The sequence below is a fragment of the Halyomorpha halys genome, unplaced genomic scaffold (genome assembly GCF_000696795.3).
Source record: "Halyomorpha halys isolate HHAL.00 unplaced genomic scaffold, Hhal_1.1 Scaffold1143.1, whole genome shotgun sequence".
Taxonomy (NCBI): Eukaryota; Metazoa; Arthropoda; class Insecta; order Hemiptera; family Pentatomidae; genus Halyomorpha; species Halyomorpha halys.
Genome location: NW_027106264.1, coordinates 51,096 through 70,013, shown reverse-complemented (window position 1 = coordinate 70,013; position 18,918 = coordinate 51,096). Strand labels below are relative to the sequence as shown.

Here is an 18,918-nt window from a genome sequence, read left to right as displayed (position 1 = left end):
TGTCTCTTGACGAATTGTTAGAAAATAAGGAAAAATCTCATCCTTGAATTATAAAAAGTTGACTGAGGGTCTTCATTTCAAGTTTAAATACATTACGGAGATGACCCTGAAACCCGACTACGACTTAATGAAACAACCAACAACCTCTAAAACTCCTCTTGTGAGTTCATCTTCTAGTCCGTCTTTGGATCGGAAAATTAATTCCAGCCTAGAAACGTAGCCATATTTGGGGCCGATGTAGCCAAAGGCGTTGAGGCGTCAACTTAGCTAAGTCATAACTACAACGGCTCCTGTTCGATTCTGGCCTGTGAGGATTTACTTTTATTTCGGTCCGATGGAAGAAAACTCGCCCCCCCCCCACTCAGGTAGGACTGGTTACCTTAAGAAATACTTCACACCCAACATGTAAAAAAAAAACAGGTTAACCACTGGTTCATTTGTAGGCATCATGACACCCATAGGTAACTGAAATTAACATTAATACAGAAAATGTCCATATATGTTGCAACCCTATTTCTTTGTTTTATTTATTTATTTAATATAATGTTAATTCAACTATAATGGTCCTATTTAATATGGTGTGCTTTTGTTTTATTCATGTGTGAATTTCACATTATTGAGGTTTTTACTTTCGGTTCTTCACAAAATTAATGTACTCAGAATCAAAAATTTTCACTTTTTTTTTTCCATTTTAAAAATCAAGGAATAAATTTAGTTTCGTGTCAAGTCATATCTGCTTTCGGGCGTAATCGATACGATTTTGATGAAATTTTCAGGGATTCGTTTGTAACTGGTCCTAAGCCTTGCAACGCCTATAATCCAAAAATTACTCGACTTACTTGGATCGAATTCGGAGGAAAGTGGAAGATTAGTGTAAGATGGTTCTCGAACATATTCCATCATCTAGTTTGGCTTATGAATGCAAAAAACACCTTTCTAGTTACAGCTGTATTTCGACAACGGATCGCCCTGTTTATTATATTATTAAAGGACCAATTGTTAAGTCTTAAAAAATAAGTAGCGATGATATTTATTTAAAAATAAATATACGAAGGTAAGCCAATTATTATCCGCAATAAAGTAATCAAATAGGGAACTTACAACCTCATCATTTTTCGACACAGTCCCCTTCCTTTTCAACGCACTTGGTCCTTCGTTGTACAAACTTCATGATGCCCTCATAAAAGTAGTAGTACAAGAGCCGGGAAGAAAAAAAAGGAAGTTTCCTCATCCCAATTTTTTATTACTTCAATAAAAACTATGTATAATTACCAGTCAAAATTGATGAGTCTGCCAAGTATAGGTAGGGAGATTAAAAAATCGCGGCTGTATCCAAACCTTAAATTTTTTTCATTCGGAGCTCTATATCTTAAAAACTACCAACAACACTAGAAAATCTAAAAGGACATTATTTGAAGAAGAGTAAATTTGCTGAAATATTAGCCCTAAAAGAGCTATTTACGTCCAATAGTTCTCGAAATATAGCTTTTTAAAACGCAATATTTCTTAAAAATCTACTGAAAGATTAGTAGTTAGTTAATTTATTTTGAGAAACCTATATCTCAGGAACTATGTGAAGTACAGATGTCTATTAGCGCTCAAATTAAAGCTAGTTAAATTTACTACAAAATAGGTAATCATGTTTATCTTTGTAGGACTAGTAGTTTTTATGATATTTTACAAAATAAACGAACAAAATGTTAATTTCTAGTTGTTCGTATAAAATGTTGGATTTTTAAAAAAAAAAATATATCTCTAAATCCATAAGACGCACATATGTCTGCCAACACTCAAAATAAAGGAAATTTAACTTACTATACAGTATCTTCGTAGGGTAGTAGTGTGTATGATATTCACATATGCATATAAATTTGGCAAATGAAAATTTGACCGAACAACTATAAATCAATTTCATTTAAACTATTACTCCTAGGAAGATAAACATCATAAACTACTTTATAGCTCATTAAATAAATTTAATTTGAGAGCTAACAGACATCTGTACGTCGTATGGTTTTTGAGATATAGATTTCTAAAAATTAATTCACCACCTACTGATCTTTCAGTACGTCCCATAAAACATTTTTATGAAATATTGCTTTTTAAAAAGCTATAAAAAATAACTCTATTATGGCTCTTATTTTAGCAAATTTACTCTTCTTTAAATAATGTTCTCTTAGATTTTCTAGTGTTCTTGGTACTTTTTAAGATATAGAGCTCCGATGAGAAATTAATTTTTTTATCGCTTTAAAACAGCCGCCATTTTTTATTCCCCCTACCTATACTTGGCAGACTCATCAATTTTGACTATTAATTATACATAGTTTTCATTAAAGTAATTAAAAATTGGGGTGAGATAACTGCCATTTTTCTCCTCTTGGGCTCTTGCACTATAGGTTTTCGGCTGAGCTGCAAGCCAGGAATGCACCGTTTCTTTTATTGCTTTGTCCGAGGTAATCGACGCCCCCTTAATGCCTCTTTGAGTGGACCGAACCAGTGATAGTCAGAAGGGGCTAGATCAGGACTATATGGAGGATGAGCCAGTACTTCAAAATTGAGTTTCTGGAGCGTTTCAGCAGTATGCGGACGGGCATTGTCCTGCAACAACACAACGCCTTTTGACAGCAGTCCTCGGCGTTGCTTGGCAGTAAACATATCGCTGTAACGTACACTACTGTTATTTTTGTACCGCTTTCCTTACAATTTTCCAGTACTGGACCTTATGAGTCCCAAAAAACTGTAAGCATCAGTTTTCCTGCCGAGGGTTGGGTCTTGAACTTTTTCTTGCTCGGTGAATAAGGATGTTTCCATTCCACACTCTACGTTTACTATCCAACTGTTGGATCCATGTCTCGTTACCATAACGATCCAAATGTTTTTGGCAGGTGTCCAAGCGCGTTATTTTGGGACCCATCTTGAACAAACTTTATGAAAACCAAGTCTGTTGTGGATGATTTCGTAGGCAGAACCTTGACTAATTTGCATAAGATATGCCCCTTGGTTAATAGTTACTCGACAGCCAAATACCATTTCACGTGAACACTCCTTCAACGTCCGTACAACACTTGTACACTTGTACGACCATTTTTGAATTTTTCAACCCTTTCGTAGACATTCCTTTGTGGCAAAACACTGTTTTCGTACTTTACCGAAAGTCTTCGATGCATTTCGGCCCTGATAGCGATACCTACGAAACTTACCTAGCAGCTTCAAACTTGCATAGACATTATAAATAAACAAAGCATGCGTCATTAACGCAAACCAACATAAACAAAATATAACTCATAAAAATTTTTTGAGGTTAATGACTTCCAGTTGAATGAATTTTTTTTATTAATATATCATAACATGGTACAACGTTTCGGGACCCTTAGCACAGCCATTGTTCCATTCCATATGGCTGTGCTAAGGAGAAGTAAAGATGCACAAATAAGTTATGGTAGAAAAGAGAGAACAGTGTAAAGTATGACATGATTTCCTATATGAAATTATGAGGTTTAAAGTACATGAATATGGGACAGTGGTCCCGAAACGTTGTACCATGTTATGATATTTTAATAAAAAAAATTCATTCAACTGGAAGTCATTAACCTCAAAAAATTTTTATGAACTGACTCACCAGACTTCCTATAGAGATATCCAGAAAATATAACTAAATTGCGGATAAATATTGGCTTATCCTTGTATATTATTATTTTTATGCATACATTGGACTAATGATTATATTAATTGTCCAGTATATCATTTTAGTTTATAGCTCCCTATAAACTTAACTAACAACTTTCCATAAAACTGTTTCGTTGCTCATTATTAATATTGGTCCAATAAGAAATAATGCGGAAAATAAGTTTTTACATCGAGACCTGCTCGTGCTATACTTCAGGTATCCCCCGAGTGTATTTTAAAATTATAATTAAATTGATGTGGAACAAATGGGTGGGTGAAATTGCGAGAGACTTCCTGAATATGAACACATACATATATTTCGCTTATGGTTAGTGAGTTAATTGCATAATTATTTTGATTATATACGAGAATAACAGAACATGGGGTGATCTCATATAATAGGGCATTGCTTATCTGATGTGTGACGTCTCCTAACCGCTTCCCTCGTCCAGGTGTGCGGTGGACGAAATGGTGAAAATAGTCTGCCAAGTATAGGTAGGTGGAATAAAAAATGGCGGCTGTTTGAACAAGTTTAAAAAAAATTAATTTTCCATTGTGAGCTCTATCTATATTTTGTTTAAATAATATAAGGCAATCCACAGCGAAGGTGATGTTTGCCTAGTTATCTACAGGTGACCAACCTTTTCTAACTATGGTGAAGGGTCAAGTTTTTCAATTAATAGGACCGCCACTCAATAAAACAAGTCAACGCTCCAGGGCAGATTCGAACCGGCACCGCCCGCAGATCTCTGACTGATAGAACTGCGCCTAACCTCCTGAGCAACGGCCAGTCCGCTTCTATTTCTTTAAAACTACAAACAACACTAGAAAACCTAAGATAACACCATTTAAACTTCTCCTACATCATAATTTTTATAATAAAAGTTCAAAATTTACATAGAAACTGACGATAAATTATATAATTTCCTGAGAGATCTAAACTTTGAAATTCAAATCCTTTCTTGTTGTTCCGCGTTTAGGTACACTGATTAAAAACAGGTATGAATCAGAGCTATATTAATTGTCTCTTCTATTCTTTTAAGGATATTTTTAATAAATCTTAGCACATTGTGCGATTTCTATAAAACTACACATTCACATTCACTAAATATTCTAATTAAACACAGACCAAATCAGTAGTAACTAACTGTTTTTTTTTTTTTTTACTTATACATTAGAAAGTAGCTAAAGGAATAATTTCAGCATTTTACGACAATAACGCAGAATAAAAAAAATATTCAAATTCGGCTTTCAATTAACCCTCTTTTGACCAAATTTTAATTTAATTCTTGTTTAAGATATTACCTGAATATTATATAATTAAAAGAGACATTTTTACTTCTAGGAGTAAATGTGCTAAAATATGAGCCCTAATAGAGCTATTTACGTTTAATAGTTTTTGAAATATAGCTTTTTAAAACGCAATATTTCTTAAAAATCTACTGAAAACCATGAATCTTCGCCTAGGTTGAGAAGTAAAGATAGGTCTATCTCGATCGATGGCTGGCCTGCAAGTTCTGGACTCGGACGTGATTGTAGGGGCAGGCTAGGTCCTAGCTTGCATAGTGCATAGGCTGGGGGGGCATGCAGCAAGGGGGGGCATAAAAAAATGAGACCCCTCTTTGAGACTTTATACAAATTAAAAAAAAAAGAACCAGAAAATTCGGATTATGTAAATCCAACAATAAGCTAACATCAAAATCATTTATAATGTCGGACAGTGTACATCTTTCAGGTAGGATTGCACTGAGCCCGAGCTTATAGCTCCAGCACTAAACAATATTCATGAGGTTAACCCCACAGAGCAATAGAACACTTTTTCTACTTTAGTTTATTATTATTTTGTACAGTTGTAAATTACAATAAATAAATAATTAAAAAAAAATTTAGTTTATTATTATTATGGTAACTGATCAGTAACCAATCTTCTCTCTACGCCATAACCCCTGATGAAGACCTGAAACTCAGGTCGAAACGTCGGCATAAAATAAATAAATATGTTTTTGTTTATTTATGTTGTTCTTTGCTGACCGCACCCCCCGACAAACTTCTTCAAGTATTATTATTATGATTAGCGATGGCGGAAGGTTTAACGACCTATCAGCCGACAGATGAGTAACTAACATCAGATAAATTTCTAATCAATGCTGACAACTCGATTCGATGTCTAGACAATTAATAAAAGCAATAATTAACTGTAGGTCAAGAAAATATCTGATAATAAGAGATAAAACAAAGTAAATCATTAGAGATAAAATATAATGGAATGCAATGTCGATTGTTATTGGATAGTGGCCTTTGCTTTCGAAAGGAGTTCAGATATCTCGGATCGTAAGTAAACGCGGATAATGACATTAAAGCAAAGATAAATCACAGGTTTATGTCCGCGAATAAATGCTATTTCGGGTTACTGAAGGATTTCAGGAGCAGGGCTATCTCCCAAAACACCAAGATACAACTGTATAAGACCCTCCTGAGACCAGTTCTCACTTACGCCACCGAATGCTGGACACTACACAGGTTACAGGAAGCCCTTCTACTGAGGTTCGAGAGGAGAATATTGAGGAAAATTTATGGCCCGGTTTGTGCTGATGGGATCTGGAGGATGAGGACAAATGCTGAACTGGCAGGCCTCTACAGGAACCCGGATATTGTAAGGGTGCTCAAAGTGGGACGGCTTCGGTGGGCAGGCCATGTATTAAGAATGACCCAGGATCAGATTCCTAGGATGATCCTGGACTAAAGGATATATGGGACAAGGAGAATAGGAAGACTCCGGCTTCGATGGATTGATGGATTGGCAGTGGATGCCAATTAGTCTGTCTTGGGAATCCGCAATTAGAGAGCAGCGGCAATCATTAGAGAGGACTGGCGAACGAAGTTGTGGGAGGCCTTGACTCTACAAGAGTTGTAGCGCCACATATGATAATGAAAATTTATAAATTGATAAGAAATTTTATATGCACTTCTCTGTAACAAGATTATAGAATTCGTATTCATTTTACCTACTGGAAAAAAGGAGTCGAAGTCTTAAAATATTTGAACTTGAAGATTTCAGAAATGCCAGAGAAGTATCAAAAAAGAATAGAAACAAAGTACAGTAATCTCTATAATCCGAACTAATTGCAGCAGGGAGGGGGGGGGTGTTGTTTGGATTACAGAAAGCATTAGGAAAATCCCGTAGAAAGATTCAACAATCAGTCAATGTACTAACTATTTTTTGTAAACACTGACCGTGTCTAGTAAATAAAGTAGAGGATGGAAAGTAATAAAGTAGAGGATGGAATGTAATAAAGTAGAGGATGGAATGTAGTAGAGATTGGGATATAATAAAGTAGAAGATAGAATGTAATAAAGTAGAGAATGGAATATAGTAAAGTAGAGAATGGAATATAATAGAGTAGAGGATGGAATGTAATGAAGTAGAGGATGGAATGTAATGAAGTAGAGGATGGAATGTAATGAAATAGAGATGGAATGTAGTAGAGATTAAGATGTAATAAAGAATGCTAAACGAAAGTAGTAGATGGGATGTAATAGAATTGATATGGAACCAACAAGTTGCCAACCCACACAATAAATGAAAACTTTATAAATATCGGATTCGGTTCCTTCGACAATAGGCACGGAACCAAATTCACAATTCTTGAAAATTTCACAAGTTTCATTATAGTACATCATATCGGGAAAAACCTATCGGATATATTTTTCTTAATATCGATATTTCGATACATCTATCATTTTACAATATTCTTAATCCCTGGGCGACCCGCTATCAATAATCTAGACCCAAAAAACTTTAAACTCTCATATAAAATTATATAACGATTAAAGATTGGGTTTAAAGTAAACTTTTTAAAATTAAATTAATTACTTGAAAATTATTATACAATATCTTCACCTTGAATGTTTTTCTAGACGGAAACGGAAAAAATGACAGGGAAATTCTGAATGGATTTGAATATATTCACATGGATTATCTTTGTAATATAATATTAATTTAAAATGTATTTCCTTCCTCATTGCCAAAGGTAGGAGAGGCTTTATATTCAAGCATATAAGAAAAAGTAATAATGTCCTAAGAATAGAAAGTTATAAATAGCATTTTAGGGTTTGATAACTTTTTTTAAATAACACAATTAAGTACAATAAATATTAAGGCTGTAAGTATAAGATCATATGTACACATTAGATAAGGAAAAAAGTAAATAAACAAAAATAAAATAAGTAAATACTAAAATGGATAGTAATAATAAAAAATATATACATATCGTTAGTAAACATAGGCGGATAAATGAATTAAATAACAGCAAAATGAGAAAAGAAGAAAAAATAAAATAAACCAAAACATCAAGGAATAAATTTGGTACATCTCTATAAGAACCGCACGTAGCTCACAGGGTTGAGGCGCAGGTCTAAGCAATAGTAACTCAAGTTTCTTACGGGCCGTAGGACGCGAGACCGTTGAACAGACCTCATGTTTCTGAAATAGTTGTTCTAAAACATCGATGTATTTTGAGTAAGGTATTGCCAGGAACGATATATTAAAACATCGATGTTTTTGAACATCTATTTGAATTTCATAAGGTCTGTTCCAATGATCCCGCGTACTATGGCTTGTAAGAAGTGCTTTTTGATCAACAAATATTTTAAAACATCACTGTTTTTTTAGTCGTCGGATTTTTTATTTAAAAAGCACTTCTTACAATACGTAGGACGCGGGATCGTTGGAACAGACCTTATGTTTCTGAAATAGTTGTTCAAAAACATCGATGTATTTTGAGTTAGGTATTGTCAGGAACGATATATTAAAACATCGATGTTTTTGAACATCCATTAGAATTTCATAAGGTCTGTTCCAATGATCCCGCGTCCTATGGCTTGTAAGAAATGCTTTTTGATCAACAAATATTTTAAAACATCGATGTTTTTTTTTAGTCGTCGGATTTTTTATTTCAAAAAGCACTTCTTACAAGCCGTAGGACGCGGGATTGTTGGAACAGACCTTATGTTTCTGAAATAGTTGTTCAAAAACACCGATGTATTTTGAGTAAGGTATTGTAAGCAACGATATTATAAAAACATCGATGTATTTTGGGTAATGTATTTTAAGCAACGATATTTTAAAACATCGATGTTTTTTTTAGTGATGTCACATTCTAAAACTGACAACAAACACATTCTAACACACCACCATACTGAGAACTGCGGGATGAGCTGGTTCGAATCTGGCCTGGAGGTGGATGGTGTCCCCACAAAATGGAAAACTTGACCTCTCATCATGGTTAAAATAGGTTGGTCACCTCTAGATAACCCCCCGGATGTCAGAAATGACCAGGAAGGGGATTTAAAAAAAAAAAAAAGTTCGTCTCTATATTTTCAAACACCTTTTCTGCCTCAATCAATCCTATTTCGGTGAGTTTTTCGGGTATTAGTTAGTCCAGCTTGGATTTTTACAGATTCCGTCAGCTTCTTTCGCTTACGCATGCATAAACGAATTGTCCTCGGCGTACCTATATTTCTAAAAAAAAATAGTCCTACATAGAGCGAATTTCATGCACTACGAATTTCATCTTGAAATCATACGTAAACGTATTATTTACACATCTATTCCAATTTAGGTAGATGGAGTAATTTCACCAACCTATGCGAAAATTTTCTAAATACATCTATGTTTCTACAACGACTCATCCCTTAAAATATTACCTCGAATAAACCAACAAATTATCAGGTAATGTAATAAAAAATAGGTCAATGACAGATTAAAGAGTCAAGAAGAGATGGGCAAAAATTATCTATAGTTGAAACTAATAGCTAAAGTTGCCATGGATACGATATTTATTTATCAATGGTCCATTCATGAATAAGGCTCGTATCCATGGCAACTTTAGCTATTAGTTTCAACTATAGATAATTCTGCTTAACTCTGGAATCAAGTACTGCTAGAGGTGTTCAAATCCTACAGTACAAGCGCCATGGTGAAAAAATACATTTATTTCACCCCAATTTTTTATTACTTTAATGAAAATTATGTATAATTACAAGTCAAAATTAATGAGTCTGCCAGATATAGGTAGAGGTAATAAAAAAATGACGGAAATTTCAAAACGTTAATAAAAAAATTTTTTCATTTGGAGCTCTATATCTTTTAAATAATCAACGCTGGAAAACCAGAGAGAACTGGCCGATAAGCCAGAGAAGGCCATGGAAAGCCAGAGAGAACTGGGAATGAACTGGCCGATCACGCTGCAAGAGAGGCGCTCGCGCTTCCGGGACGTGGTAAAGCAATTTTAACTCCGTCAGAGATATGCAGGCCTCTTGTAAAGGAAGTCAAAGATCAATGGCAATTTATGTGGAACGAAAGCCCAATGAGCAAATTAAAAATTATTAAAAAGGATGTCAAGCCCTGGGGTACCTCCAGTCGCAAATGCCGTAGAGAGGAAGTTGTACTGTCTAGGTAGAGAATAGGCCACACGAGGCTCACCCACTCCTATCTTATATCAAAAGAAACGCCTCTGAACTGCCAGTATTGCAATAACAATTTAACAATAAGCCATGTTTTCTAACGATGCCCATATTTTACACCACACCTCAATAGCTTGGGACTAAGCCAAGATATCTCAAAAACCATTGGAGACGATGATAAGGCAATAGAATTGGTGTTCCAGTTTTTTTTACTGACAAAAATATAACTTGATCGGAAGAAAAAAAAACAAAATAAATAAAAAAAAAATTAAAAAATAAAAAATAAATAAAATTTAACGAATATTAGCAAAATAAAATAAAATAAAAATGGCGTTGATGACCAATGAAGTTTGGCGCCACTAAACAACCAAACAAACAAACAAACCAGAGAGAACATCATTTAAAGTAGACTAAATTTTCTAAATTATAAGCCCAAATAGAGCTATTTACGTTCAATTGTTCCCGAGATATATCTTTTTCAAAAGCAGCATTTCATAAAATCAGTAGTTAGTGAATTTATTTTGAGAAATATATATCTCAAAAAACATCAGACGTACAAATGGCTATTAGAAGTCAAATTAAAACTAGTGTTATGTACTTTAAAGTATTGTATGACGTTTATCTTCATAGGAGAAATAGTTTTCATGATATTGAACAAAACGAATTCACAAAATGTTGATTTCTAGTTGTTCGGACAGACTTTTTTGAATTTATGAAAAACAATATCTCAGAAATTATTAGACGTACAAATGTCTGCCTGAACTCAAATTAAAGCTAGTTTAATGTACTATGAAGTAGTTTATTAAACATATCTTCGTAGGGGTAGTAGTTTTCATGATATTCGAATATGAATATGAATATTGCACATGAAACTTTATCAAAATCAATTTATTTCAGCAAATATCATGAAAAATACAACCCCTATGTAGATACGGATAATAATTTACTATATATTCAATTAAACAATCTTTAATTTGAGTGCTAATAGGCATTTGTACTTCGAATAGTTTTCGAGATATAGATTTCTCAAAATAAATTTGCTGACCACTTATTTTTCAGTGCATTTATTATGTAATGTTGCTTTTTAAAAAACTATCTAGGTAACTATTGAACATAAATATATGTGTTCATATTTTAGCAAATTTACTCTACTTTAAATGACGTTCTCTTAGGTTTTCTAGTGTTGTTGGTAGTTCTAAAGATATAGAGCTCCGAATGAAAAATTAATTATTTTTTTTATTTACAAAACAGCTAACATTTTTTATTTCCCCTATCTATACTCGGCAGACTCATCAATTTTGACTAATAATTATACACAGTTTTCATTAAAGTAATAAAAAAATTAGGTGATATAACTGTCTTCTCTCTCCTCTTAGACTCTTGTACTACTATACTTTACAGTAATCTTAGTTGACAGTGTGCTCCAGTTTAGTATTGCTCATATTTAAATTAGTGGAATAGAAAAGGGTTCGCAAACCACAGTATCTATTCAGACAAAATCCAATAATTATCCATCAATCGCAATTCTTAAAACATTACACCTGCTGGGATAAACCAATAGTATATGAACATAAAAAAGTAAAGACAATGCAATATTAATTTCATCAGGAATCAGGAAAAAGCTAAAAGAACCATAATTATATTTTGACAAATAAATATTTATAATATAATTATCAAATGACTAATATATTATTATATATTCATTTATGCAAATAATTTATTTATATAACATTCATACGTAAGTAATAAATGTTTAAATTACTGAGAATTTCTTTGCATTTCCTTAAAAAGTTTTATTCAATAGGATTGAAGTTCTCATCAGTTATTCCGTTTCTCAATTAATTTTTAATACGGTTCATTTTGGAAAATTATTATTTAAATATCTATGTCGAGCCAAAGATTTTAGGAGTAAAAATGCGAAGATTTTGAACTCGCTTGAGTCTGATTATCTCGTTCAGGCATTAATAAAGACAATTTCTGTAAAACAAGAAACATTTTCTCATTGCTTATTCTCAAGTTCATTAGTCAGACAAAAATTTTCATTTAAATTAATCTTATTAGGCAAGTGTAGTAATGCCATTTCAAAAGATGCTATTTCCATTCTGATTGTATGGAATCTTTGTTCATTTAATTTTCTTGCAAAAATTTTTTTTTATTTAACTGTAGGGAAATTCTTAATCGATTTTAAAATTTCTGTGATAAAGTTGGAAAATATAATACAGATCCCTTTTTCTATGGACCTAAGGATATAAATATATTTTTTTTCAAAATAAATAACTGCTTCAAAAAGCAAAAATTTAATCATGAGAGATAGTTGACCGTGGATGATGAATGAGGAGAAGATGGTTGGGGGTGCGGTCAATGAAAAACACAAATAAGTACGATTAACTTATTTTAATGTGCCAAATAAGTTAATCGTACATGTTAATGTGCCAAAAAATAATAATAAGTTAATGTGCCAAAAAATAAGTTAATCGTACTTATTTGTGTTTTTCATTGACCGCACCCCCAACCATCTTCTCCTCATTCAAAAATGTAATCATTTAAATATATAATCAAAGGGTCTAACGGTTTGGTCACCTCTGCCATAAACTATAATATATAAATTAAAACAATAATCAAAGAAATTTTTTTATAGATTTTCAAAACAAATGAGAAATAAAATATAAGGAGATGGTCAGAATTGCGGTAAAAAAGAACAAATAGTTTTTAACTATTTAATGTCCGATGTTTCGCCCCACTTGGTAGGGCTTCATCAGGGCTGTTCAAAGCGATAGGTTAAACAAAATAAATGATTATTTATCGCAGCCAGATCCGAACGTGGCTTTAAGTTTAACTTTGAAGTTAGTAGTGCAAAGTGCCTTATCACTGAGCGACCCCACTCCCTAGATACCTATAATATATATTAAATGTATAATATTAAATTTAGATACCTTAATTGATTCATTAAAAAATATTCAATTCTTAAGAATATATTTTCATTTTGAATGTACTGTTTTGCTCTAAACAAATCATATAACATATCTTTTTTCTATAACACAATGACCTTAAATCGCCTGATAATGAAATATGTCCTTATTAAATTGCTAAAAAAAGTTAAACATGTTGTTTTTAAAACCATGAAAATTTATTTACACTTATTAAAATAATCTGGGCTATTCAACATAATTATATTATAGGTAACATAGATTATTCAACACATATGTTGGTGCCGTTATAATGGAAAAAGAGAAGTTGTCATTCCTCTTCAATAATTAAAACCCTCAAATTTGGGTAATTTGAGAACCTAACTAAAAGTCTGTCTAACCTTTCGCTTTGAACAGCCCTGATAAAGCCCTGCAAAGTGGAGAATAACATCGGACATTAAATAGTTAAAAACTATCTGTTCTTTTTGACCGCAACCCTGACCATCTTCTAATATTTAAGTTATACAGTCAAATATAGAGAAATAAAATATATATGTATATATAGTTGACTGTAAAAATTGATACATAAAAAGATGGTCGGGGTTGCGGTCAAAAGAGAAACAAAAATAGTTTATAGATTTACAAAAATAGTTCATATAGAAATAAAATATGTATATTAAAAAATCAAAACAAAAGGGCAACCCCAAACCGAAGCATATGCAGTACAGTTAGTTTTATCCTAATAAACATACCTTTTTTTTGAAATTTGAGTGAAAATAAAATATATTTTTATTACATTTTTTTTTCTCAAAATTAATTAAAAAATAAAATATCCTAAAGTTCTAATGCTCAACTTAAAAGATACTTCAGACTAAATTGTAAAAACCAGTTTTGAAGGAGGAACAATGCTATTATTTAAAAATTTTAAATTCGAAATGAATTCTTCTCTATTTACAACAATACTCCTGGACACTTACATAAATGGGAACGTTTAACTGCGTATGCTTGCAGAATTCAATTGAAATTTCATATTAAATGTAAAATTTATAACACTTTATTGGCTTTTGTTACGATGATTACTCCTAATAAAAAATTTTATTTGTCTTTACCTAATTATAGTACCTATTCCGAATCGTGGACTAGTTCTAAATACCCCCCACAAAATTATTCACTGATTTTGGTTTGTAAGGAAATCAAATCAATAAACAATCATCCAATATCAAAATTATAATAATTGGTTTGATTGAATATTTACATAGCATTAATACACGTCAAAATTTATAAATTAATGTCAACACAATGATTTGTTTCCTCCAATGATCAAGCAATTATATTTAATTATTTTAAACTTCTCGTATATATATTGTTGGATGACTTTCCGCTCAAATCTCTTGATTCTGCTTTCTCGGGTACCTGTTAGAGCCCAGATCTTGCAGCCATATATCAGAGCTGGCTTTATCATGTCATTGTAAACTTTAGCTTTAGATTTTTATAGAATGTGTTATACATTGATCTATCTCAGTCCGTTGATCGTTCATTGAGGTTATTATGGAGCCGAGGTATTGAAACTGTCTACTTTCGAAAACATTTACCATCCAAGTAGACTACTTCGTTAGAGTGGATTTATCGGCTTACAATCATATACTTCGTTCTACCTTCATTTAATTGCAAGCCAATTTCCTCTACCTATCTAATGATTCTTAGCAATTTTTTTTATGTTACTTCTTAAGACCACAGTCTCGTACGCAAAATTTGGGATCCTATATTTTATTCCGAAGTGCACCCCACCATTTTTTCGTGATCTTCTTTTAATAACTTTTTCTAGGTCTAAGTTGGACAGCATTAGTGAGAGTCCTTCTCCTAATCTCAGACCTGATTTCACAGGCTTCAGATACTTCTCCTTTTATCAGGACTCTGTATATAGGCGTATACATATCACATCAGTAAATGTTTAATAAAGTTGATATTTTATTTTAGGGTAAATAAATAACATGTCAAATAGCTTGGAAGAGAAACAAAGGAGCATTTTTTTACAAAGTACTAATTGTCTTCTAAATTGTGGCTAGTCACATTCTTTCCCCGTGCCATTCTAATATGTAATAATTTAAATAAAATTAAAAAAAAAAAAAGTAGAAAAAGTTTTTTGTGACAAATCTTATAAAGATATTATAGATGAAAATATATATTCGAAATTATAATTGTTTAAACTTTTAGCATACAAAATCTTAATAATTTTAGACTAAAACCTTTTAAGAAAAATAAATTTATGCAACACACTTCAATATCAAATTTCCCAAGTAATATAGTGGTTATCCATTCACTTATAAACAAATAAAAGTTCAATAACACAATCAATAATAATGATTGGCTATTAATTAATTAACAATAATCATGAATTATATTAATTAAAAATATACACTAAGAAAAAAAAAGTACAACATACCATTCCCAGCCGGAGTGATGAAGAAAGAAGTCTGAGAGGTATCGCTGCATGACCAATGTGGGCCGATGGTATTGGAATATCAATATTTTTGCCATAAACATTTTCTATTACAAGAGGTACTGGATCTAACATGATCAACTTGTTGACTTGTAAGCTCGGAAGCATTATACTAGGAATCCTCTGCATTATTTCTAAAAATAAAATTAAACAACATGATAGGAAAAGAATCACAAAAAAAATATAATAATAATAATAACGGAATGACCAATAAGATTATTACCTACTTCTCCAAGGAACCAATAATTTTTACAAAAATCCACAGATGCATATTTCGCAATATTTACAATACGTTTCGCTCTTACTTCTGGGTCGACCCAGTATTTACTCCCTGATTAATCGATAAATATGTATTAATAACACATTAAACACAATCACAATGAATATAAACAAATATCATAAAATAAATATGATCATAATAAACAATATACAATTAAATATAAATATATCTAAATACCTCGTAATAAAGGATCGATAATAAATCCATCACTATAATAAACTTCACTAAATGTTGCCATTAGAATATTTAAAGCTTTCAGAACCGTAGCCATTGAATCACAGAACTAAAAAAATTAAAGAAAAAATAAATACACACTGAAAAAAATCAATAAACAGGCATATAAATACTAAGCAATTACTTACCTGAAAGCAACTTAAACGACCATAAAAACAAAATAGGTTAACAAATTTGTTCTCTTTCGAGATCACATCAAAAAAGTGAGGTTTATGATCAGTTATTAGAAGATCATTATTTGACTGAGACCAGGACATCATTAACAAGAGGTAGTTCATTATCACACACATTGATTCCATCGCTTCAGAATAAGCTTTAATTTCTCTTGAAAGTAAAATCCAAGCAATATAATGAAATGTTACATAATGTGAAATTTAGATGATGAAAATACTGTAATACTTACTTCAAATAATGATATTTACGGAAAAAATATGTGTTTCTTCTAGAAGTTACTTCTTCTAGAATTCTTAATGTACGATTTACAACTACTTCTGCATTTTTTAACCAAGAAGTGTATCCATTACCTTTAACTTGTTCACTAAAATCATACAAGTGTGACTTCTCCTCAACATTCTTCATCAAAGGCACTAGAGATTCCACACTATCTAATATTGTACTCAAGTATGCAGATATTTTCTGTCCTGTTTCACTTTTATCATTTTTGAAAAAAACCAAATTATCACTTGCTGAATTTCTAACAGCATCATAATTGTTGCTGGGTGTAATTACTGTATTATTATCATCAATTTTCTTTGTCATGATAAATCTGAACGGTTAAAGAGAGATCAAATACTTAAGATGGTATACTAAATGGTAAAATACTTTCGATAAACATATAATTGACCAATGACAAACAATAATAACTAAATTAAAGCAAGGAAATTTCTAGGATGTTAATACTGAAAATTTGTAATTACTAATCTAGTGAGATTTAAACAGATAAAAATTGAAAGCCTTTTCGAGTTAAAATCACGGCATATTTGAAACACTGACAGTCAATATTAACCTTCGGCAATCCGTGATAAACTGATCCTTATATCTTCAAGTCTAAGTCCGTGATTGTGGAGGGAGGTTACTCCGTATCTTGACAGTAACGTCATACAGTGTTGCCGTCAATCTAAGGCGGTTATTTATTTTGAAGTTATAACGAGTTTATTTTCTATTCTCTGTTTAATAATCACAAGGATACTCCTCACCTTCAAATATTTCTAGTCGAATCCTTATGGAAAGGACACATCAGATAAGTATTTCACCGTGTACCTTCAAGTACCAATGGTAGAAAAAGGTAGTATCCAATTTGAATTATGTACGTAATGCAACTTATTAATTTAATGTTTTTTCTGTTTTAGAGGGATCGGAAAAAAAAAATCAATACCTTTTTGAGAATAGCAAATAATCACATTATTTCAGTTAATATATTCTTCCTTCTACTACTTTTTGGTATATTTGATGAGTATTTATTTTATGCTAGTCCATTAATGCGCACCTGAATGAAAATGGTCTTATTAATACGCAGGTTACTGCGAGAATATCAAGTGCTGGGAATACAAGGGTCAGAAATGAGATTTAGAAAAAAGGGAAACAAAAGAAAAGGCCGAGTCCACAACACTACAATTAGGGCAAACCTCAAAGGTAACCCATCCCATTAAGTTATAGAATAGACTAAAAAGGCTGGGATATCTCCTAAGAACCTACCAGAATTGCTATCAAGCCACGGTTAACGGGAAGAGAGGAAAAGGTCGACCTAGAAATAAATGAAAAGAAGAAGTAAAGAAGGATATCCTGAAAAGAGCATGTCGGGGATGGTCTGGTCTTAGGCGGTTCTCCAGCCTGGTATATACATTACAGAAGGCCCACGACAACGCGTATTCATTAGTAGGTAAGAGAGGAAGGCCGTGCCAGGGGATGAGCCTGGACACTGACTAGGTAGAGGAGTTCTAGGTAAGAGAGTCTGAGGCAGAGTAACAGTTCTATTTGCCGAGATGAAGCGGACGGACCAGTAAGCTGATAAGGCTAGGTGCAGCTCTAGTTGCCGAGATGAAGCGGACGGACTAGAGAGCCGGGGAGAGACGGGAAATTACACTGGTTGCCGAGATGAAGCGGACGGACCAGTGTAACCGTTAAGGATTAGGTTACAATCTTAGTTGCCGAGATGAAGCGGACGGACTAAGATTGCTGGAGAAAGGGAAAGGAGATAGGACATCGTCTAAGGTGAGCATAATACAAACCAACTCTTTTGAGAAAAGATTAGCAATGAACTTCTCTATCTCAAAAAGAATGTAAGCCACCAGTGCTATGACTTGACCTGGGATTTTTTTTTGTTTCACATCCCCTTTATTCATAAAGTAGTTACAAAATATAAACATATGTACAATACAGTATATATATATATATACATATACAATTTGTTGATTCTTGCCCTTTTACTGGAGCTGTGCTCCATTCAAAGGGATGGCCTGGAAAAAGGCTTGATTAGAGGATTAATCCCGGTGGCAATTGAAGGGCTCATGTGATCGGTTATCACTGAGGATTCACTCTTTTAACTCTACTTGAGATAGTTCCGTAGAATCTTTTTGCTCAATCTCTTTTTATTTTATAATTAACATTCTTACATATTACATATTAACATATATACATTTGAACAAGTTATCGTATTTTTATAATAATAACATTATCTACAATTTATAATCTTTAAATTTCTTTCTTGAGACTGGCAATTTTTTAAAAAATAATTCAACACACTATCCAAATTTTAGTCTCAAAACATTTATTTCATTTACACGTCCAACGTTTCGGCCAATTCGGCCATCCTCAGGGACATCTATTACAAAAGTTTCCATTATTTGTATGATCCTACAATCAATTCA

At 32.5% G+C, this 18,918-nt stretch overlaps 1 protein-coding gene across 1 annotated transcript in view; it reads right to left on the bottom strand.

Moving 5' to 3' along the window:
- The window catches only part of Hsl (hormone-sensitive lipase), a 50,462-nt gene extending 33,126 nt beyond the window's left edge, over positions 1–17,336 (bottom strand). The window contains exons 1-5 of the mRNA XM_014432989.3: positions 16,455–17,336; positions 16,180–16,375; positions 15,995–16,100; positions 15,761–15,868; positions 15,481–15,671 (exon numbers count right to left, since the gene is read on the bottom strand). Of these exons, the coding sequence (XP_014288475.1) occupies positions 15,481–15,671; positions 15,761–15,868; positions 15,995–16,100; positions 16,180–16,375; positions 16,455–16,810 (957 nt within the window). The 5' untranslated portion in view covers positions 16,811–17,336. The remainder of the gene's footprint in view (positions 1–15,480; positions 15,672–15,760; positions 15,869–15,994; positions 16,101–16,179; positions 16,376–16,454) is intronic.
- Between the last annotated feature and the right edge of the window lie 1,582 nt (positions 17,337–18,918).